At 48.1% G+C, this 22,940-nt stretch overlaps 1 protein-coding gene across 7 annotated transcripts in view; it reads left to right on the top strand.

Moving 5' to 3' along the window:
• Positions 1–22,940, top strand: part of LOC147306597 (AT-rich interactive domain-containing protein 1B-like) — a 190,671-nt gene that overhangs the window by 29,930 nt on the left and 137,801 nt on the right. For 3 of the 7 annotated variants that reach the window (XM_086275344.1, XM_086275345.1, XM_086275342.1), the window contains exon 1: positions 1,506–3,407. The exons of 1 other annotated variant lie outside the window; for it this stretch is intronic. In XM_086275344.1, coding sequence (XP_086131470.1) covers positions 2,163–3,407 — 1,245 coding nt within the window. In that variant the 5' untranslated portion in view covers positions 1,506–2,162. Of the gene's footprint in view, positions 1–1,505; positions 3,408–22,940 lie in introns of those variants that run through there. 3 more of the 7 variants (XM_086275347.1, XM_086275346.1, XM_086275343.1) reach the window with 1 other exon arrangement.

The raw sequence follows: 22,940 nt of genomic DNA, 5'->3' as shown, positions 1-22,940 counted from the left end.
CGGGAAGGATGGGGATGAGGCTCGTTCTAATCACACAAGGTTTCCAAGTCTGCATTTTTTTCTCCTAATACAAACTGGTACAGGTCCTTCCTGTCACCTGCACACAGGATGTAAACATGGCATCGTCTTTGTGCCTGTAGGTGCTATAGGCTGGGCCTGACCATACTGAATAGTGAAGACTCTAGAGGCTCGGAGTTGTAGCTTTTAGGCCCTGGGTATGGGCTCATAAAGGCAAGTGGCTGGTGAAGGTTTCCAGGGATGTCACTCGGTTTAAATTGCCTCCGTGAGCGAGCATCCAGGTGTAAAAGTGGGATTGGGCCTCTTGCTGTCGCACGCTATATTTATCGTGCGTGCATCGTGAGGGTGGAACCACAAATGTACACTTTTATGTGTTTTTTTTCTTGTATCTTTAAACGTTTATATTTTTAACCTACAGCTTGTACTGACGCTGTACCTCCAGCAGGGGTCTTCCCATTGTCATGGACATGGCTGGTAGTGAATTATCCCACTCTGAACACAGAGTACACTCTCAGGCGGAGCAAACTGTGTCTCCTCGCTTGAACCCGTGTGACCCAAGGCATCAATTATGTGTTAGAAAAATACGAGCATCGCCGCGCCTGTAAGTCAGTCACCTCCACCGTCAGCATCATCCTCGGCTTCCTCACATTTGTTCCCACCACCAGCAGTCATTATCATTACCGCGGCCATCCTCAGCACAACTCTCATCTCCAAATCCCCCCCCCCCCCCCCCCACCTCTCTTTCATCCGCAGCTCCCTCTGTTGATCAAATGCATCTGATCTCATCAAAGCAGACCCTCTGCTCATTCAAGTCCCAGCAGACACCCTGGCTTCTTTACTAAGCACTATTTTACATTCATGTTTGACTACCATTGATGGGGTAGCATATCTTGTAGACTTTGGTTTCGTGTGGTCTTACATTGCAACCGGGGTTGCCCCCCCTCCTCTTTTTTTTGTTTTATTTCATTCAAATTTCAGACAAGTTTTTTCTGACAAAGTAAATCCATTAAAGGAAATTAAACAATGTAGACTTGTATTCAAATAAGACCCTGATGAGGAAGAGCTTTAATCTACACTTATATTCCATTCCATCCATATAGTTACCTAATCCTGTTTAATGCGGTTTCTATCTGCTGTCGCATCAGTTAGTCCTATAGATTAATAGTTATTACAGATTTCCTGGGTTTCCTGTTATTACGGGATTACCGTGTGTCTTTGTTGGAGAGGTAGTAGATCATTTAGGGTTGAAAACAAGACTGTGATGGGAACCGTGGTGGAGGTGTTGGGGCGTTAAAGCTGTTATAAAGTGAGCTTACGTTCTTATTCGGATGGCAACATTATTGCGCACCGCTTGCGGTTGCGTGTCCGACTGCTGTCAGAGCTGCAGAGAACTGGCTTGAGCCGAGGGACAGGGAGGGAGGGTGGGGAGAGGGAAAATCTGATCTGGATAATGGCGCAGAAACTCGCAAAGCCTAACTTCATGTTTCGTTAGCGCGCTCGTCTGGAGGGTCGCCGTGGAGTGGAGCAGCACGCGAGGACGTGATTTGTAAATTCATCCAAAAACGAAACAAACTTTGAAGTTAAAGGTCGGCTTTTCCGTCTTGGTTTCCTGATGTGCTGATAAATTAAAGCTAGGCGTTGTGATGACTCCGGGGGCATGTTGTGTATTGCGAGCACCGTTTTGGCACCGCGCGGGTCGTTTTTTATCCTGAAATCGATTCGCAAATTATTGTAAACGTGGAAAGACCGTTACGCGGCGTGCCTAATGGCTCGCTACTCCAGTCCGGATTTTCCATGTGAGGCACGCCGGAGCCCTGGAGGTGGATAAGCTGGTAGAGCCCGCTCTCTCTCATGCCATGCTGGGCCACAAGGGCTCCAGGAGACGCTGCTACACATTACTGAGAACCGGGATGGAGGAGAGGCGGAGGGGGGAAGGCAAAAAGTTTCTTTAAACCTGCCAGAGAAACTTTGAAGATGAAGCCTCGCTGACGCCACCGCAGCAGCAGCGCGACAGCCAGGCGAAGCTTTTTCCGCGGGTTTTATTTTTGACCCCTGAGCTCGTGTTTTCTCCCCTCTGTGTTATTTTGTGCGCGCGCGGCTGGTCGGGGCTCGCTGTCACTGCGCGCTGAGATGTTGGAGTGACCATGGCTGCGCAAGTGGCATCGGCTCCGACCAGAACCAACAGCAAAAATAAGAAACTAGCCGGCGGTCTGGGTCCCGAGCTCAATTCGGGGAAATCCGGAGGAGGAGGTACAGGACAGCGAACGGGACCGATGCTGGCTGCTGGAGATGGGACTCTGAATAATGTAGATCATCACCGCCGGAACGAGCTCAGCATGGTCCATTCAACTTCCACGAGTCACGGCGCTCCGGACGGACACGACAAGGCTGGGAATAACCTCGCGTCCGCCACGGCGTCGACTAATTCGAGCCCTTCCTCGATGGAGTCGAGTTTGATCGCGAACCACAAGCTGAAATGTGCGGGGAGCGGAGATCCCCCTCAGTCTCAGCCACCGCAGCAGCCGCCGCCGCAATTCGGCCAGTTTGCGCCACATCAGCAGCGGCAGATCCAAAGTAACAACAGCGCCAATAACAACGGCCAGGTTCCCCGCGGGGACAGGAGCGCGGATCACCAACACCACAGCGGCAAAGAGAACCTGTTGGGGGGCCAGGAGGAGCCACAGCAGCAGCACATGACAGGGAAAGGTGAAGGGGAGCTCACCTGTAAGCCCTCCGAGAGGATGATGGCCGCCAGGTACGAGCACTCGAACTTGGGGCCACCGAGTAACAACTCCGAGTTCAATAACAACTATTACACTCCGAGGCCCTGCTACGAGCAACATGGCGGGCAGCAGCAACAAAGCAGCGGGATGGGGATAACGCACTCCTCGGCACATAACAGCATGGAGAACTCCCACGAAGCAGGGTACCACAACAGCCAGTACGGCCAGTATCCCGCCTACCGAGCGGGCTACGGCGGCGGGGGCTACGGGATGATGGGCCCCTCTGGATGTCGGCAACCTGGGAACATGATGATGGGCAGCAACTCCTCTGCGAGCCACGGCAAGTCTCCTCTGGGAGCTGCTTCGGCTGGCTTCCAGAGGTTCCCGGGACAAACCCAGCCGCAGCCACAGCAGCAGCAGCATCCCTCGGGGGCGACCCCGACCCTCAACCAACTGCTGACGTCCCCCAGCCCGATGATGCGGGGCTACGGGGGTGCCTATCAGGACTACAGCGGCCCTACGGCTCAGCAGCAAGCCGGCATGGGCCCGGGAAAAGACGTGGGGTCCCAGTATGGAGCCACTTCGGCCCACTGGGGAGGGCAGCAGAGGAGCCATCCACACGCAATGAACCCTGGCAACGCAACGCAGGGCCTCGGCAGGACGCAGGTGAGTTTAAGAAACTTGTGTGAGGCCCCCCGGTGTCCTCATGATGCTGTGTGTGTGTGTGTGTGTGTGTGTGTGTGTGTGACCTTTAAAATCGTGTTACATTGTTACATACACACACATACGCACAGACCTCTGACTGAGGCTTTAATATGAACAGTGGGAAGAAATCTGCGCGCATGTATTTCTTTCATGTATTCTTTTTTTTTTTTTGAAGACGCATTGGAGTTGCTTTTTTAAAAATTCACATGGGCTCATTAATAGCCCGCGTTCTGTCACCACAGCTTACATGTCCACACTGCAGTTGTGTACTCCTCAGTTTTGCAGTTTCATGCGCCAAACTAAAACCCGGCCGCGCTGGAAGGTTCACCTCTGTGCCGACGTGGTGCCAAAGGCCCTGTTTTGAAGTGGTGCTGTGTTCGAAGCACCCGTGAAAAATTCACGTAGAAGATAACATGCTAACAAACTACAGCATTCGTCTGTTAGCTCAGTTGAAATGGCATCGGCCGTTGCGCCCATGGAAAAGGCGCCTGTCCTCCTCTGCGCGCTCTGCGTGGAGCTGGAGCGCTCCTGCGCGTCTTGTTTATTCCCTGTTCGGAATTTGAATAGTGGAGGTAAAGTAGCTAAAAGCTTTGTGTACTCCAGGCGTACAGTTGACACCCAGTCAGCCATCTGATTGGCTCCCTGTGGCCCCGCTGGGCAGAAGGCATTCAGGAAAAATCCGGAGGATTTCTTGCAGGGGTGTTTTTCCTGGAGTGGTGATGCGTTCGCGTCTTTTGGGAACATTGTGGCGTTGGAGACCTTCCAGTGTAATATTTGAAGTTTTTTGAAGGTTAGCTTGCTCTTGATCATTTCCATTATTTTTCTCCTCGCTGAGCAGACATGCAAAAGGCTGCAGTGTCTGCCACAACAGAAGAAAACACACGCTGAATTCAGTGTGGAACATTTTAAAAAATGAATTATTGGGCTAAATTTTTTCTGATTAAACAGAATTGTCAAAAATTGTACAACACTTTTATTTATTTTATTTAATTGCCATGTAATATATAATGCAGTATAATAATAGATATATTTAGAAATAAAAGGCTTTGCAGAAGCCCTCCTTCAGCTTTTACCCTGTAGCCCCTGAAGCTGTTGGATGCTCTTGCAGCTGAGGCTGAATGCTTTCCTCCTGGGGACATGAGCAGTGACAGTGTTGGAGACGGAGCAAGTGCCCCCCGCCCCCCAACATTTCTGCTGCCTGCAGACCTGCAGCCAGGCGAGGGAGTAGCTGCCAGTCGAGAACCCCGAACCTAAACATCATAGAGTTTCTCCAGAAGAGCCGTTATCGTGAGGTTGTTTTCGACGCACTAAATTATGCGCACTGCTGGATGGCACATCTGGACGACTGGAGGGCAAGGTGGCTGAGCACAGCTTATAGTGTCTGCCTCTCACAAAACAAAAGCAGTTCATTAGCCTACATTGTTTCAATCAAAGGCAATTTGTGTTAGATGCTGAGGAAATGAAGTGAATGTTTTAGCGTGGGAGGGATTGCTGTTGTGTTGATCGTAGCAAATTATGCACTGATAAGATGGTCACCAGAAAACTAGAGCAATTTAACTCTGTAACACAATAGCTAATTATTAGTGGCTGTTTGCATGACTTCTATTTATTAAATCGCAGACAGACAGATCAGTCAGGCGCATGAGCTTCATTCCTTCTGCATTTTTGTTCATTCTGACACACCACGCATCGAAACTCCTCTCACATTTACCAGTTTTATGTCGCAGTTTTCCACTCTGGGAGTAAGTGAGTGTGCTACTCTGTTTTTTTCTTGACTCTACCAACATTTCAGCAGCGGTATATTCACGCTACAAAAGGCCTATGTTTAATTCATATTTGGAGTGGCAGCGGTGCTCTCCTGCACGCTGTGACAGGCTGTGTGAAAAACGCAGAGCGGTGTAGTGCATAATACTGCCTCCAAATTGGCCCCGTGATATGACTGCGCCTCACTTCAGAGTGCGTTTGGTCGAAGCACGCCTCTGTCACCTGTTGGCACAGCTTCCCCTCTTTCAAATTCAATTTCCCTCCCCACTGCCTCTCTTCAGGAGCAAGCTGTGAACAAAACGAGTGCACCTCATTTACACTGCTGCCCCCCCCCCACAACAACATCCCACTACAGTGGCCATTCACCAAACTGAAGGCTGTGTGTGTGTACAGGTGCGTGTCGACACTCCTGAAAATGACATTGAACCTTCTTTTCTAATTCCCGGGTTGCGTTTGATTGGAGGGCAGCTGAGCATTGTTGTGGCTGTAGTTTGAGATTTTCTGCTGGGATGTCTCCTCCTGTGTTTCTCTGCTGCCTGTGGTTCCTCCTCACACACACCGTGCAACTATTGCACCGCTACAACACCACATGCAATTTTAACGACTTATTTAAGTTTACGTCGCAAATAAAATTCTTTCTATCTCGTCCTATATGTGACGAGCATCCGTCTGTTGTCTCCTAATCAGAACACACACAACACACACAGAAGGAAAAAAGCAATTAGCAGATAATAATGAGGGCCTAGTAAGAGGGAGATAGTGTTGCTGAGATAATTACAGCAGCGACTCTTTTAAAATCTGACCTAATAAAACAAAAATTAATGGATATTTACAGTTTCCACTAATTTGTCACTATTATGCTCAGTGTTTTCCTTTGTGTGTGTTTTTCTTCTTCTTCTTCGAATTGAAATCAAAGCTCGGTAGCTCTGCGTTATCAAAGGCTCGACCGAATCCCATCCTTGGGTAATGTGCTTACCTTGAAATGATCCCTGCTCGCAGTGCTCTCCAGTGCATACTGTTTACATTTCTCTCTTATGAATTATTAGTGTGATACGAACAAAGACTTTATAATGGGAGCAATGCATCAATGTCACTTTGTATTATGCGGCTATCTCGGGGAGCCTTGTGCATAGTGATGGGCCTGAGTATGGCTGCTGGAATTTAATTTATGGTACATGTTCTGCATCAGATGGACAGCCCACGGGGTCTGGTCAGGAAATGGACACGCAGGTGTGTGTGTGTGTGTGTGGGCTTTGTGCTTTTAGATGTTTCTGTGTGTGTGGGTGTCCTTGAGTGTTTGTGTTTCTTTCCTCTGTTTGTATGTGCTGGCCGTGGCAGGCTGAAGTCCTTTCGTCAGCAGTAAGCAGTCCAACCTCAGCCCCCCCCCCCCCCCCCCCCTCCCCGCCTGCCGTTTGTTTATGTTGTTTTGTTTACATCTGTCTCGGCCAGCCAGCGCGATGCTGATTAGCAACACTAGAGTGAAATTTTAATTTGCTCTGTTGCGTCCGATAAGGGCCTGCGCAGCATTTTTCATCTTCCTTGGATGAAACGTGGAGCCGGCGTAGGTAATTGGCAGGCCGGGGTTCTCCCTGGTCTACATGCGGTTTCCACAAAACACCAATTAATTCTGATCCTGAAAAATAATAAGATTAAAAAAAAAAAAACTGCCCAGTTGCATCACTGGATGTAAAGCCTGTGTATTATTAACCGGCTAATAAAATGATTGTACTTGTTTTTTTTTCCCCTTCCGGCCCTGCTATGCATTCACAGCATCTCCTGGAGTCAAAGGTTGGTGAGTAAATGCCCTGAAGAAAGGATTTAATTACTGTGAGCGGGTGTTGATTTTGTGTCAGCTGTTTCTCAGCTCCGTCTTCCCCGAGCTGCCGGCGTCAGGGGGCGGCCGTGAAATAAAAAACAAAGCAGTTTTGGGGAAGACGGCTAATTGTTCATATGGGAGATTTGACACTTCGAGGTGGATGAAGTAGTCAGAAGTTCTGGATTTCTTTCTGAGGACTTGTTATTTGTTAGGCTTCACCTCAGGTTTGATGGACCAGACGCAGACGTATTAATGCCACTTGAACCATTTTCATTGTTTAATAATCGCAGAATTAAACACAGAGCTGCTGCAGGAGGCGTGAGGTCCTTTGGCACTGACATAAACACAGAGTCTGCTGCTGTCCTGTCTGCGTGTGAGGAGGCAGACGGCCCATAGGAAGGCTGCACGTGTAGAAATGTAGGCGATATCTGCTGTGAGTCACACGGAGGCCCGCCGACCTCTGTGGAGTTGGCCTGGCCGAGTTTACCGAGAGAATGAGTGTGTGAACTCTGGGAAATGTCAGCACGGTTCCAGTCGCCTCCCGACTTCAGCTTTATGAAAATGTGAAGAAAAAGAACTATTTCTGACTCGAACACACAGACACTGGGCTTCCTCTTTTCCTTCTTTTTTACTGTTGTGTATGTGAGGGGGGGCGTGGCGCCCCAGCTTCCCCCAACCCCGCTGCTCTGACTTTCAAATATGCTAATTAGCCACGTGCGGCTCTTGAATGGACGGACCCCCCGAGCACCACAGGAGGGGGCTTCCTTCTTTCTCTTTCTTTCTTGCTCAGGAACATAAATGTAACTACGGGTAAACAGATACGTTGATGCACTTATTGCTTAGAGAGATGCTTCGTTTTGTATTTTCTCCTCTGTTGCTTTTCTGTGCCTCGCTCTCAGTAGCTCTGCAGGTCTCCCGGGGGACCAGCGGTCAGGCCAGAGGTATTTAGAGAGTAAGCGTGTCCTATCGAATATTTATACACAATCCTGAGCAGATCTGTGGGCTGCACACTCCTCTTCCCTTCTCCCCTCTGTGGGCAGCAGAAGAGGAAACGGGAAGCGTAGCCGCCGGTCCCTTCGGAAATGAGCAATTCTGTGATTGCTGCAATTAATGAAAATTTTAAGATACCAGCGTGACATTTTAAGATTCAAGTCTCCCTCACTTCCTTCTGTACAATAGAGCTAATAGTCCAACATTTCAGTGCAACAAAAGCAGAGGAGAGGAGGTTAATTGGCAGATTATCTTCAGTGTTTTCAGGAATTCAGAAGATTTTTGGTGCACATTATTTTCCCACTGTATCATGAGAATCCCCCTTTTTTTCTTTACCTTGAGGTTTGTCTTCAGCCCTGCTCATAGATACTCTGTTTATAATAATGTGAAGGTGAGAGTAGTGGATGCAGGCCTGCGTTTATTTACTGCTCAGGAAAAATGATTGGTTCACACACACAGTCTGCGCGTGTGTGTGTGACTTCATGTATGAATAGCGTGCTGCCACCATCCTCTTACCAGCCTGCGAGAAAATCATTATCATCAAAATTATCATCGCCGTCATCTGTCACTTTCCACATCAAAGCCTCTGCACTTCTCACTGTTTCCACCACACTGTAGGCTCTGCTCTCCAGTCACACATCTTGCTGTTTGGCTTGAGTTGATCCTAATCAGCTCTGGCATGGTGGGACCATTTGTTCAGCTAAAAAAACCAAAAAGCAAACACGGCCAGCACGGTGCTGCGTGTCGTTTGTGAAGGAAGACAGAAATAGGAAAACGATGCAACGCAGAGATGCTCCGAGTTTCTGGTTTTCCTCTCTTCCACACATGCGCTCGGCCTTAAACGTGCACTCAACCACGCGGATATATTTTTCAGAGCCACAGCATAATCTTGTCATCTTTTACCTCTCCAAACCCCAAATTGTGGGACTTTATAGACACTGGTCACAACAGGATGCTCTCGGTCACTCCTGGCTGAACTCTGCTTCATTTAGATCAATTTTCTCTCAATAATTTAGGAAGTCATTCACACCACATCCTCTTCTGTGCAGAGATGCATGCTCAGTGGCTGCACAACACAGATGCATACTTCGCACTGCTTGGAGCTGGTGTCTGTGGGATGAGAGGTTGTGTTGAAAATGTAGTTTGTTGTTGTGAGCGTGATGCAGCCGGACGTGTGCGCTCTACATTCCAGCCACTCCTTCGACACAAACCGGATGAACTGGATTAGATATCGACAACATGAGTGAACTTTATTTTGGTGTTTAAATGTCTTATTTCTTTAAGATGTTAATTCCTTCAAAGAATATCAATACGGATGGCGAGAGCATTTGTTTGCTGTGTGGAGTTAATCTCCCCGTGCTGCTGTGCCTGCATGTCTGTGCGTTTCTGAGCGTGTGCACACGCGTGCACGCCGCCCAGCTCGATGAACATCCGTAGTTACTGTTGGCTAAACATGCAAAGGTTACTGTAATGTCAGACACATGCCAGAGGGGAGCGTGGAATACCACATTAACATAATCCATAGAAGAGCGTCCCATCTATAAACACTGACGCGCCGGGCTGATCGCCACGCTGGAGCACGTGACCGCTCGCGCTTCTGCTGCGCTGCACGAGGCTGAAAGGAGAAACCGCAACACGGCCATTCTTCTCTGAGGGGAAGACCAAAGGTCTGAAAAGAAATTGCTGGCTGTCAGGCAAAGACTGGCATCTTCCCGGCTCACGCAGGCGGCGGCATAAAGATATTTTCCTCCCGTCTGACCCGCTGACCCCGCGCTGCACATGTGAAACATGCTGTACCATAAAATCTTCTTCTCATTCATTGAGTTATAACTTTATTTCCAGGTAATTTATCAGCATCAGACAAATATAGACGTGCAGAGTTTTATCTTTCCTTAGGAAGACCTGAATTGAGTTTCACTCGAGTGTCTTTAAGGGAATTTAAATACAGCTTTCCTGGGCATCATTATCCAGATATTCATAACTCTGTGTGGTTATTTCCTCCCCAGCAATAACTTGCCTTCTTTTAGAATCTCCCGAGATACGATTGCAACACAACCCCTTGACTAATATTTGAGGCGTTGAGTATTAATTAGGTGTTTTATGGTGGCTGAGACGTCCTAACGTGCTGCCCTCTCACCTGCCGGGGCGGGGTCCTGCACTGGGGGGGGGTTGTTTTGATAATTATGTGTGCTAAAGCCAGAGAGAAGGCTCTTAATTTATTTGGAAAATGCATTTTTATATTTACGGCTTTGGTCGGCGCTTTTAGAGAGCTATTGTTTTCATTCACATAACCCCGTTTTAATTAGTCTGTCTTTGGAAATCCCCTCTCTGTGTTGTGGTTTTAGTCGGACGCTGCAGACTCCCACAGCTCCCAGACGTTTCTCAACTTTTTCTTACACGCTGGCTTCGTTCCAAAGAGCCAAGTCATGTATGCAAACTGGTGCAAGTTCACGTTTTGTGTTTGAAACAGCCCGTTTATCTCTTTCTGCTCTTTTGTCTCTCGTCTTTTTCCCCCACAGTTGTTTCCAAAGTCTCTTTCTGTCGTTTGGATGCGAGTTGTGAGTGACCTTGGCTGGTGACTACACTGCCTACTCATTAAGTAGTAAAGATGAATGGTTTCATTATAGTGGGGGGAAAAAACGAGCAGGGCCAATTAGTGGTAATTAACAGTGGAGAGGGCGAGGTGCTCTGGAGGGCTCCCTGACCCAGACAGAAGGGGCAGAGGGCTGTGTGTGTGTGAAGGAAATGCAGGTATGCATTTGAGGAAGGCGATCATAGGCATGTGTGTGGACAGCAGGGACACAGAGTGTTTAAATGAGTGTATGTATGTGCAGTGCTGTGGGGACGGGCTTCTTTATGCCACGATTAGGAGCGTGAAAGCTAAAAGTGGAGTTTGGGGGTGTTGGAGAAGTGTGTGTGCTCCATTTACATCACAAGGCAAGGCTGGACATGCTTGCAGACATTCCTGCATGCTGACAAATGGGAAAATCACAGCACGTTTCAGCAATTAGAGGTGACGAGGTCAAGAGCCGGCAACACCTCTCCTTGACTTCTGACTCCCGATGTGATGTCACTGTCCCCCCTGCAGCCCTTCGGTGTGGCCGGGGAGCTTGTTAGGCAAAGGTCTGAGAATAAAAGGCCCTAAAATGCCAAACCAATACACCATCGGCACTAATGAACATTTTGCTGTGATTTCTTTCTTCTTAATTGGAGATCTTTTCTTTTTTGTGCTGATCTGCAGTATTTGAGTATCTCAGCATCAAGGAGAAACTCAAGGTTGTTCACAGTACACCATCAGAGCCTCTCCCTCTCTCTCAGCGCTGCGCTTGATGCGTTCACCCCGCCTACCTCTCGTTTTTTATCAGTTCCTGGGTGAAATTGTCACAGACATGTAATCCTTCGGGTGCCACTAGCTGGGAGACGTACACGTGAGCGTGCACGGAATGGTATTGGCGGACGAGGTGTCTAAACAGCAGGTAGCGTGGGGTCTTGTGTCCAACATGAAAATTCTGGCGAGTCGATAAAGCGGCGTTCAATATCCCCAGGAACGCGGCTGTGTTGTCACTTTAAGAGACATGTTCGAGTTGGCAGTTACTGTGAGAGCGCGTTTGTAAAGGCTGCAGATTTTTTAAGGTATTTTGCAAAGTGCTGGCAAAGTGCTGCTTTCAGGGCCCCTGAAATTGCAATGCCTGGCAAATGGATGGTTTGAGGAGTATACAATGTATTAGAAGTCAATTGTGCATGGGAGGGCCTATTTTCCATATCGCTAGTCGAACAAGTGCGTGTGTGAGTGTGTGTGTGCAGCTGTTGCGTCTATGCTTTTGTGATGCACACACAAACACACACACTCAGACTGCTCAGGCCCCGTCTCCCTGTTGTTGTATTCCCCTGTTGCTTCAGCGACTGCAGGCTCTGTCATGTGGAGGTTTGCGTGTGGTGGGGTTGAGGGGTGGGGGTGTTAGACTGTGGGGGTGACGAGCATCAGAAACCATTACCCGTAATGGCCTCATTCCCCACATATCCATTCCCTTCCCCTCTCTGACATTTATTTTATGACTGCTTACATATCAAATATTTAAATAAACAGAATCGGGGGCTTCGGCTGAGGTTTGCCCGGGGGTGACGGGTGGGAGTCGTGGCGGCGGGAGTAAAGGGATGGATGATGACATTCATTTCCGAAACGAGGAAAGAAAAAAAACAGGTTTGGGGGGTGGTGGTGAAGGGTGGGAGAAAAAAGCAGCGGCGGCAGTGAAGAGGAAGGGGGAGGAAAAATGCTTCGCTTGGCTCCAATCAAAGCGTGGCGGAGGGCGGCGTGTTTTTTCGCTTACGCCTGGCAGCAGCAGTGACAGACGGCTGTGCGTGAGCCTTCGGGCGCGAGTGCTGACGTGCGTGCGCGCATTACTGCGGGGCTCATCCGTCAACGTTTCCCGGGGACGCGGGAGGATGTGGGAGAAGGCCCCGGTGGCTCGTGAAAAGCAGTCCGCTGTGCCGAAGCAACATGAGCTGTGTGACACAACGCAAAGAAACAAAGTGAAACGCAACTGTGAGGCCAGGTAGAAGGAAAGAAGGCAGGTAGAGGTGAGAAGGGGGAGGATTCGTCCGTTTCCTCGGAAGAAGAGGACGGAGAATGAAAGAGTAAAGGCACATGTGTGTGTAGACGTGTGTGTAGTGAATGAAGAGACAGCAGTCCTGGGTGCAGGCGGGCAGTCGTACGCTGCCTGGCGTCGGTGGGAGGCCCATTACTGTCAGGCTAATCTTAAAATAATTAATTGCGAAGTCGACGCTTTTTAAAGAGTATTGTAATTGAATCCTAAATTAGGCTTGGGAAAGGGGACGCGTCCTGCTTTGCTGCAAGGCTGTTCCCGTTCTGCAGTCATGTACACGCACACACACACACACGAGTGGGTCGTGTGCAGGCGGGCAGAATAGGGGGAAAAAGACAACAGGCGAAGGAAATGCTAATGAAATGCATATTTGGGGAGAAAGGGGCCATCTATAATTTAGCTGTGCTCTTTGAATGTGAATGATGTGTGTGCAAGCGCTGTGATTTATTTTTGTTGTGCAGAGGGATAATTCTGTCAGAGTAGGCTTTTATTCTTGTAAACAAATGTGGGGAAAAGAGCAGAATAAAAGTGGAGTAATAAAGTAAACAGAATGGTATGAATACATTTAGCTGCTGGCATGAATAATTTGTATACGGGACGGAGGAGTTTGATGAAAGAGAGATGACAGATATGAGAGCCTCGATATCGCCTGATAAAATTTCAGGACGCTCTCTGATACGCTGTTTTCCGCCACTTGTTTTTATCTTTGCGTGATTTTGCGTGCCACTTCCGCACACGTGCAGATGCAGCTTGCGACGCCTCGAATCCTCCGAGACTCGAGGCCGCTCTTAAAACGGGCGGCTCGGCGTGCTCTCGCCTCCACACGCGGCTGCTCCTCTCGGATGACCCTCGCAAAACTGTCGGCTGTAGAACTTGAAAGCTCCCAGAAAAGGGTCTGCCCTCCATAAATGTCGGCTCTGCTTCATAAGTCTGGCACAGGGGTCAGGGGTCAGGGAAGGGGTTTTTGCCTGGCAGTCGTAGAAATGAAGCAGCAGAGGAGCTTCCTGTTGTCACGTCACCTTCTTTGTTGCAGTGTAGTTCAGAATCAGAATCAGAATCAGAATACTTTATTGATCCCTGGGGGAAATTATTTTTTGTTAGTTGTCTGCAGTGCTGTATTCCTTCAGCTTTGTTTTGCACGCCGGCCTCGCGAGCACACTGAAATTATCAGATTAAGTGTTGCAGTCAGTCAAGGAAAAACCGAGGAACCAGTCCAACCGCTCTGCAAACATGTTGGTCCTTGCTGCCGTTCACCCCGATGTGCACTTCAGGTTCAGCCGTATTTCTACCTGCATTAACAACACGTGTGTCAGAACTGAAACACAATGAAATTCTTTTGCTCTACATTCGAGAAATTGGCTGCGTGCGTGTGACAAATCAAACGCTCCTCGTGCTGTTTTCCAAATGTTTGAAACCCGTTCAACTCTTATTTGGCCCAGATCTGACAGCTCCAAACTTGGCTCAGAACATCCCATTTTCTCCTGGCTGACTGGGATGAATAACAGCAGAGAGGACAATATTGTGGTCTAGCTGAGCACGGCTGACTCTTCTGTCTCTGTGATCCCTCTATCAATAAGGAACACAGGCCTGTCAGAAGGCCTGCCAACTGTTTGGCTGTCCATGCAGGCTGCTCTCTACTCAACATCTGGACACAGATGGTACACACTGCTCGCACACATGCAAAATGCTTGCACACATTTTCTCGCTCATACTGGCAGACACTCGCCAGCATGCTGTGCACTTACAGTTATACTGATTTGTGTGTGAATTCCTGCCTTTCCACACACACTCAAACATGGTTAGCACACGGCCATTTTCAGAATCCTTTTAAGTTGCATCCACAGTGTGTAAAGTCATATATATGGCGTGCAGCTCAGTACAAAGAACAGACAAATGCACACTTTCTTTCACAGATTTGGTCACATGGTGGAGTCCGTGTGTCGCAGCCAAGGATCCGCAGCCTCTCTTGGGAAATATGTACGCGTTCCTTTAATATGTCTGGCTCTTAATAAAAACCTGAGAGTTAAAGGTCGGTCAGGGTTTGGTGTGTAAAACAAGTCGCAATCGGGGTAGTTATTCTGGCTCGATCTGCTGCGCTCTTACAAATGTCCAACTTGACACAACAAGTGCAATTCAGCGGCTTTTTCCCCGTTTTTCATTCCTCGTGCAGCAAAAACAAAATGAAAACTCATTCTGTGCACACTCAGGAGTGCTGGAGACTTCACGTTGAAATCTAATTAAGGTCATTTAACTGCAAATATCGCTCAGTTTTACCAGTCACATGGTATTCATATGGTGCAGCCAGGCCATCGTAAACACAACTGCCCTGGGGCTTAGCAATGATGGGAGTAAATGGTGGAGTTCAGCTGGAGTCAGAGGTGTGTGTGTGTGTGTGTGTGTGCAGTCGGGCCATGCATCAGGGCTCCCACAGGCCTGGAGCCTCTCATTGATCGATCCAGCTCCCCCGCCTCATGTTCCCAGCCAACTTCAGTGATTGATTCCCAGTCAGAGCCCCGGAGATGGGAGGCCTGGCCTGGACTGACAAAGCCTCGGCCTCCCAGAGGGTGACCCGGAGGGGCCACAGGGAGGGGAGCCTATTTCCAGACTCGAGGAGATGTTTGGGAGAAGTCTTCCCAGCGAGGAGGAAGCACAGAGACTCGCATTCATCACGGGAGAAAATGAAGGCCACATCTGCTGGTGCTGCCTTGACCGCCGTGTGGGGAGCGAGATGGGGTCGTGCTGGAGAGTAGACATGCTGTAGGTGAAGGGGTTAAGAGGTACTGGTGTGGGGGGGGCTAGAACATTACCTTAGCACGCTAGTACACAATCTGTCATAGCTACACACACACACACATTACCTCTGCAGGCATAAACACGTCATGTTCCCATCCACGCTGAATATCGCCGCAGCTCCATCAGCGCGTCTCTCTCCACGTCACTTCACGGCGTTTGAGCAGAGGGAAAAAAATGATATGAAAATCAATTTTTTTCTAATTAACTTTGCACATTTCCAGCTGAGCTATCAGACGTGGGGACCTTGTGCGTCGTGCAGAGTCCGATAATGAAATCAATTAGGTTCAAATGGTTTCAGGTGACTTTTAATGAGTATTTAATATCTGCCTGAGGAAGGAAGGTCAGGATATCTGTTTGTTGTTTGTATTTGTGTTTTCTTGGGGGGGGGCTTAAGTGATGGATCACCCGCAGGAGAAATATGGATGCTTCCACCCTGGGAGGACTGGGCAGTCCTCCAAAACAAACTGGCTGAATGTAAATCCTTGTTTTTAGTTGGGCAGCTCTTTAACTGCACCACAGGGATGACCTAGTTTCTGTCAACTTCCTTTTTTAGACGCTGTCGAATTGTTATCGCTATTAATTCCTTCACGAAGACGTTTTTGAGGCGCTACACCTGTGTGTCAGAAATCGACGAGGAAGCATCAGACAAGAACTCAATAATGTGAAGGGGGGACTTATTGTGGCCTTGCTTCACATGCTTTCATATTCATAATTTACGCTGCTCCCTCTCCTTCAGTGGCCAGCTTCCCAGCCTGTAGGAGCTCGTTAAGCTTTGCCTTACAGGGAAGACTAATGGATGGCAAAGAATGCCCCCTCAGGACCCTTTAGCATCATTTCTGTCGGTTCGCTCGCTTAGTATTCGCTTATGTAGTGTCACCCTACTCTGAGCACAATATCATGAATAACCATTGCTAATTCATAAACACACTTTGTGATACGGGGCCTCGTTCGTAATTATCCGAGCTGCAGAAAAGCAGTTTCTCTCCAACAGCATTCCATTAAAAAGGTGGTGATTTCCTTGAATAAGGGGGATTCTGGCCTGCATATTTAATGCCAGCATTTCCTTTGGGCACCGGGAGACGTGGGAAGCAAAAGGGCAGCACATTTACTCTAATAGCCAGGTCCTTTTTGAGAGGGGGGCGGATAGAATTATTGTTATTTTGCTCCCTCCTGCCCATTTTTCCTCTCTTTCATTCGGTCGTGTCACAGCAGCTCTCCATGGGGTTCTGCAGCCCGGCGAAGTTAGAGCAGCGCATTCCTCTCGTTCCACTGTGGCCCTGAGATGAAATGGGCTTTTTCAGCAGCCCTCCTCCTTCCCGGGGTCGCGCCAGGCACCGGCCAAAGACGTCAGTCCCGCCTGGCGATGAGAAAAGACTGGAAATATAGCAGACCTCCTAGTAATGCGAAAATAGGCAAGCAGCCCTGTTGGAGGTGCTCTTTCCTGAAAGCATTTGCATTGGGTCCAAAGCAGTAGCTGTACATGGTCTTACCTCGAGGCTTTTCAGTGCGCTCTGTGCCCGGTGAGAAGCTTTTTTTAAGGTGGTACGATGCTGATTTGTAGCATTTGAGCTTGCAAGCTGATAAAAACATGCTCAACACGTGAGGAGAAAAGGAATCTTGACCTTTGACTTGTGCTCTCAGCATAGTTGGTTATGGGCTGGCTCGTTTTTATGGGCCGATGGATTTTTTCGTTTTTTTTCCGTAACGGTATAAACACTGAAAGGCGGTGGATTGGCCAGATGCTAGGAGATGTGTAAAAATAACTCAGTTGTTTGGTGCTGGCTATTGTGGAGCTTCCACCGATTCAGTAACATTAGCAAGTGGTGGAGGCCAGCAGATGCAACACGTTGGCGGGTGGATGACGGAAAAGGCAGGAGGAGCAGAGACCCGAGGCGGTGAACTGAACTTCAGGTAAGAAGTTATGACCTGCAGTAGGCCTGCACAATAAATCGAAAATTTATTGTCATCGCGATATCAGCCTGCGCGATGGGCCCATCGCAAAAGACGACGTAAACTGCGGTAATTGGGTACCTTAAAATGTTTACACACGTGCTTTAAAGAATTTACAAATCAAAGAAACCCCTTTATACATTTGACCAGTCGAATAGAGCCCTTCACGGCATTAACCAATCAAATGGATTAGAGGCCCGCCTCCTACGCAGGCGGGGAGCGAACAACGCTGCAGCAACGAGTCAGAGTTGTAAAGGCTGAAAAATAGTACCTCGCTTATTTGGAGGTACTTTGGATTTGATAAAGACGACATTCTCCAAACACAGGTGCTCTGCAAAACTTGCCGAACACTCGTGGCAACCACCGGAGGAAACACGACTAATCTCCACCATCATCTTCAACGCAACCACAGAGAGCTGTTTGAAGAGTTGAAATGTTTTTTTATGGGAGCAATGTTTCAATGTTAAAGTGCACTTTGTTCTTACACTGCTAATACAGCAGCTTTCATTAAATAAAACTGTTGCAGTAAAACGGAAATTATGTATTTGTTTGTTTGTTTTTTGCTATTTATTTTATTGCAAGTCATATCGTTATCGCAGTATTGATCACAGTTATCGCACATCGTAGGTTTTCCTAATATCGTGCAGCCCTACCCTGCAGTCTATCTGGGTCAGATATGAACCAAGTTTAGGTGGAGTTTATTTTCGTTATGCTGACTTTTTACAGTCAGTTACAATAACTCGTACTGCGTGCTAGCTAGCATGACGGAGTTTCTATACAGCTGGGCGGGTGCTATGATGTTACTGATGTTGAACTTGTTTTATCTTATTTTATTTATAAGGTTAGTTATTAGAGTTTCCAACCGTCCCGTCTCGTATTCAGAGAAAAAATTACGCGTTTGGTGTTGAGGTGAAAAGAAACACAGTTTGTCCCGGACTTCAGCTACAATGAAAAAGACAAAGCTGGAGTTATTCTGTCTTTACGCTGCACAGCTGGCTCTTCTTCTCTCATCCTCTCACCCTCCCTCTCCTGTTGCTACTTCAATCATGAAACTGATCAATGATCAGCTGATCGGCTTTTCTCTCTCGTTTGTTTATCACTTTGCGCCAGAAAGAAGAAACCGGCAGATGTCGCATTAAACAACAGCAGCACGTTTGATCAGCTGTTGTTAGAATTTATTTAATATTACTTTCTAGTTTTAGCTGATGTTTGCTGGAGCCACAGCTGTAAACCTGCTGGTCATGATGTCGGTTTGGTTATGTGATGAGAGGGAAACATGAAGATGAAACCAGGAGATGTCCTTACTGAATCATCAGAGCTGTGATGGAGAAACAGGTTTACCTTTTAGGTCACATGAATGAGTTGAAGGGAAGTTATGAACTGTTTCTGAGAGACAAATAACACCAGGATCCTTTTCTTTGTAGCTGACAGCTGGTAACTGTGCAGGGGCGGGTCTAGCAAAGTGTTGCCAGGGGGCCAGGTAGGGCATTAACAGGGAAAGGGGGGCACAAAGAAATACTTTCTTATTCTCATTTCAAATGTCTCGCTTTTAATAAATAATTATCCGAGTCTTACAACAAACGATTGATGCATATATACCATCAGAACAGTGAGCATCACTGTCACATCAGCGTTTGTTTTCATTCAAAGGCTTTATGATTTTTCCTATAATGGCGGCCGGTCTCTAGTCAAAACGCCCGGGACTATTTTATGTCCCAGTCCGGCCCTGGCTCTCAGCAGAACCCGCCCGTGTTCGCGTCTTTTTTCTCCTCGTTATGCAGTGAAAACCTGAATGATTCAGTCTGGGAAAACTGCACGCTGGCAGCAGACGCGGCTGGCAAATTTGCAGCGTGTGTTCTTTCACACATGCTTCCTTGACTGTTTGCAGACGATGGCATTTTATTTGTTTTCCTTCTGTAATGGCGTGTCGCTGGCATGTCGGCCGCGTCTCGTTTTGTCATCGAGGCTTTCTCTGTTTTCTTTCTCTCACCGCCGCTTCTTCAGCTCCCAGTCTCAGCAAAGGAAAAGGGCTCCGGCGACCCCGCGACCTCAATCTCACTTGAGACAGATGAAGCAGCCGCTCGCCTCCTCCTCCTCCTCCTCCTCCTCCTCCTCCCTTTCCTCTCTTCTCTTCTCCTCCATTCCCCTCCTCCCCCTTCTGTTAATGACGTCTTTGTGCCGGCCGTGACAAACACAACACTCTGCAACTTTTCCCGAAGCACGCGGGAGGGGGTGGGTTTGTTTTGAGCGCTCTAACGCGTGCGTGCGAGCGCGTGCGTGTGCGTGGTGTAAATATTGGTGTCAATCGTGGAGGGCGCACCGATCGCTGGCTCCGAGGAGAGAGAGCTATTATGCGCGCTGCCCCAAACACAAAAGCCCGCCGGTCGGCCTCATAACAACAACCTCTTATCTGGCTTCTCTTTGTCTGCTTTTCTTCCTCGACTCACGGCACCATTGGGAAACATCCGCCGTGCGTGTATACGTTTCCCTCGCCTCCTCTACGGCTGTCGCGCCCTGCACCTCTCTCTCCTCAGACAATTTCATGCCTCTCATCGCTAGCCAGCCTTCACGCCTAGCTGCCTGTGCCGTACAGGCATATTGGGCTGAGGAAACGCAATTTGGCTCTACCTAGCTCCCCGCGGACCAGTACTGCTCTTCACACTGTCATTCGTTATGAGACTTTTTACTAACAAGGCGTGCGTGCTGAGATGCAGGATGAGATTGTGTTTCAGGACATAATTCAGTGAATTTCTAAGCGATGCGACACACACACGGGAATGCCAACGCGCACGCCGCTCAGCCGCAGTTCTGCTTTCAGGATGAGATGAATTGATAAGAAAGAAATGTCAGGGCTAAGTGTGGCGTTTTGTTGTCAGTGTTTCCTTCGATCTGGCATCGAAACGAGGCGATAAACTGATATTAAAGGCTGATGTGCTCCTCGTGGAGCCCGGGCAGGGAGGAGTTAACGGCGTGCTGCTCCTCTCCTCTCCGCTTGATGACATCAGTATTGTCTCTGCATCCATGAAATTAATTTTTCTAATCTTAGTCAGCAGGAGCGGGGGAATTTGCACACATTAATATGGAACTCGATCTGCACTCGCCCACTGCTGCAGTCTCTCTTCTTGTCTTTCCGCCTCCATCTTTTCTTTTTCCACCCTTTCCATTTTATTTTCTGTGTGCAGCAGTAGGCCCAAAGCGCGCTGGGTTTCAAGCCTGAAATGTGGAGCTTTGTTCTGGAGGCCTGGGCAACGCCGGGCCCCGCAGTGTAATAGGAGCTGGAGAGCGCTCTGCTGCACGGTGCAAATAAATAACATAAAAGACGAGGCTGATTGTCCCAGCAGACCAACCGGCTCTGGCTGCAGCGCGTTGATTCTCCGGAGGCCGGCGCGGCGCAGAGGATAAAGAGGATCCGTTGACAATAATTATCCTTATTTGTTTCTCCTCACAAATACACACAAGCTAAAACGCTTTCATTACGCAGGAATTAAAGCTGCTGCTCTGCACAAGTCCTCCCAACACAAACAGACGATAATCAATGATTTTCATACAGGTGCAATTTTTTTACAGTTTTCACATGGCACTGATTTTCCAGCCAAATAGACCTTTACCCCGACAGCACACACTGCAGCCCCCAGTGCACTGGGCCTGAAATGAAACGCTCCCATCCAACCTGCAGGAATGTGTTGCTCGAGAAAACGTTAAACCGCCAGATGATACGAGGATCGTAATAGTTCAGCGAATTGCTCTTTGATGGTCAGATAATTTCACAAGTTGCTGTGTCTCAATAAAGCAGCTTGTAGACCATAAAGAACATCATACGAGGGAACACATTCTGCTCCACTGTTGCTTGGATGGAAACTGCCTTAGTGGAGATATTAGTGGAAACTCTGCAGCCCTGAAGGCGAGCGTCAGGAGCGTTCCTGCACCTGCTGAATAGGAAAGCGTATTTTTCCCTCTGTAGTTTGTTTTTCAGGTGAGGACGAGCCACGGCAGCGTGGACCTGTTCGGGCGTGCGTGCGCATTCCCTCACCGCGGCGGATAAATGGGCCAGTTTTCCCCAATAATTCCTCCATTTGAAATGGGACTGGAATAATAACCGTTTACTAATATTGTTTTATGTTCGTTTGATCCCAGTGTGTGTCTCATAATCCACATATCCGAGGCTTTTGTGTCGAGCGTTTTGTCTCTTTCTGATTAACAACTTAGCACATTAAAGCAAGAAGGAGTAAAATCATTTTCGCAACATAAAAATGTTGTCGATTGAGCTCAGAAAAGCAATTTAGCAGGTTTCACCCCACAGTAATTTCACCCATGTTCTGTTTTAATGGCTTTGTTTTGCAAAATAAAAAAATAAAAATAAAAAAAAACTAAAAAGCTCACGAGAGTCGCAGCGCTGGAGAGGAGTTCATAAATTGAATTTTAAATTTAGCAGTTGAATTACTATTGTCTCCCGTGCCGCCTCCCCCTCCTCCGTTGAATGGCATGCCCAGATGAACAAAGTGAAAAACACATTTGAAGAAAATAAAAAACAATTTCTGTGTATTCCCTCTAGTTTTTTATCTGCTGTCCCTCCTGGCACAAACAAGATTCACTTCGTGTCATTTTCATAATTTTTTTCCTAAGTACAGTCATTTCTCTCCGGGAAGGGAAAAAAATAACGTTTCAATTTGTCAGGAATGGTTGTCGTTTTTTGTGCCTGGTGGTGTGAGGGGAATCGTGGGCATATCTCTAGGAAAAGGCTGCAGTGGGCTGAAATCTCATTTAGTGGAACCTGTCATGAGAGCAGATTTGAGGCTCCGTTTGGGGAGGCGGAAAATACTCTTTCTTTTCTTTGCCCGTGGTAACGCCGTGCGTCGAAGGTGGACCGAGGTACCTGATATAATTTGATTGTGGCTGTTTTATTTAAGATCTCCCCCAAAGTGTGTGAGGAAGTTGGAGAGAGATGAGAGCGATGCAGCGAGAACACAAAGAGCCATCAGCAGAATCTGCCACTGTGTCTGTGTGAGTCTGTGTGTGTCTGTGTGTGTGTCTGTGTGAGTCTGTGCTCCCAGCCCTGCTCACAGGGAGGCCTAACTCTTACGGAGACGTGTCGTCCTTATAACGAGGTGAGGAGGGCTCAGTCAGTAATCAGATTTTAATTTCACGTCTGATTTTTGGCCTCATGGGAAACAAAAATCAGGTAAAAAAAGAATTTTTTACTTAATTCTGGCTATAAAATGCAGACTCACTCCCCTTTTGGTTCACAAGCCAAGATGGCAGAAAGTGAAAGAGTTTGCAAGATCCGGCGAGTGGAAGTGGGTCTCCTGAGTCCACTGTCGCCCTGGCCTCTCTTCAAGGACCTGCAGTGGGCTTGCGAGGCAGGAATTAGACCCTAATCAGGACTAACGTCTGCACCCGTCATCATCACCTCTTTTACTATTTAAAAAATACAAATAATTGTAAAAAGACACATTTTGAAGGTGCAGAGCTGCACAGTGTTTATGTCCACAGTTATGAGCAGATATGAAGGTGCAAACCAGCGCAGTGTCCTCTGAAGCCGTGGATTATGTGCACGTGTGTGTAAAATCGAGTGTCCAC

This window comes from Aulonocara sp. 'chitande type north' Nkhata Bay, linkage group LG19 (genome assembly GCF_057382095.1).
Source record: "Aulonocara sp. 'chitande type north' Nkhata Bay isolate Kocher_YH1m ecotype deep benthic linkage group LG19, A_spYH_male_GT1.1, whole genome shotgun sequence".
In the NCBI taxonomy this organism is placed as follows: Eukaryota; Metazoa; Chordata; class Actinopteri; order Cichliformes; family Cichlidae; genus Aulonocara; species Aulonocara sp. 'chitande type north' Nkhata Bay.
The sequence above is the reverse complement of the archived record's forward strand: the minus strand, read 5'-3'. Positions and strand labels throughout refer to the sequence as shown.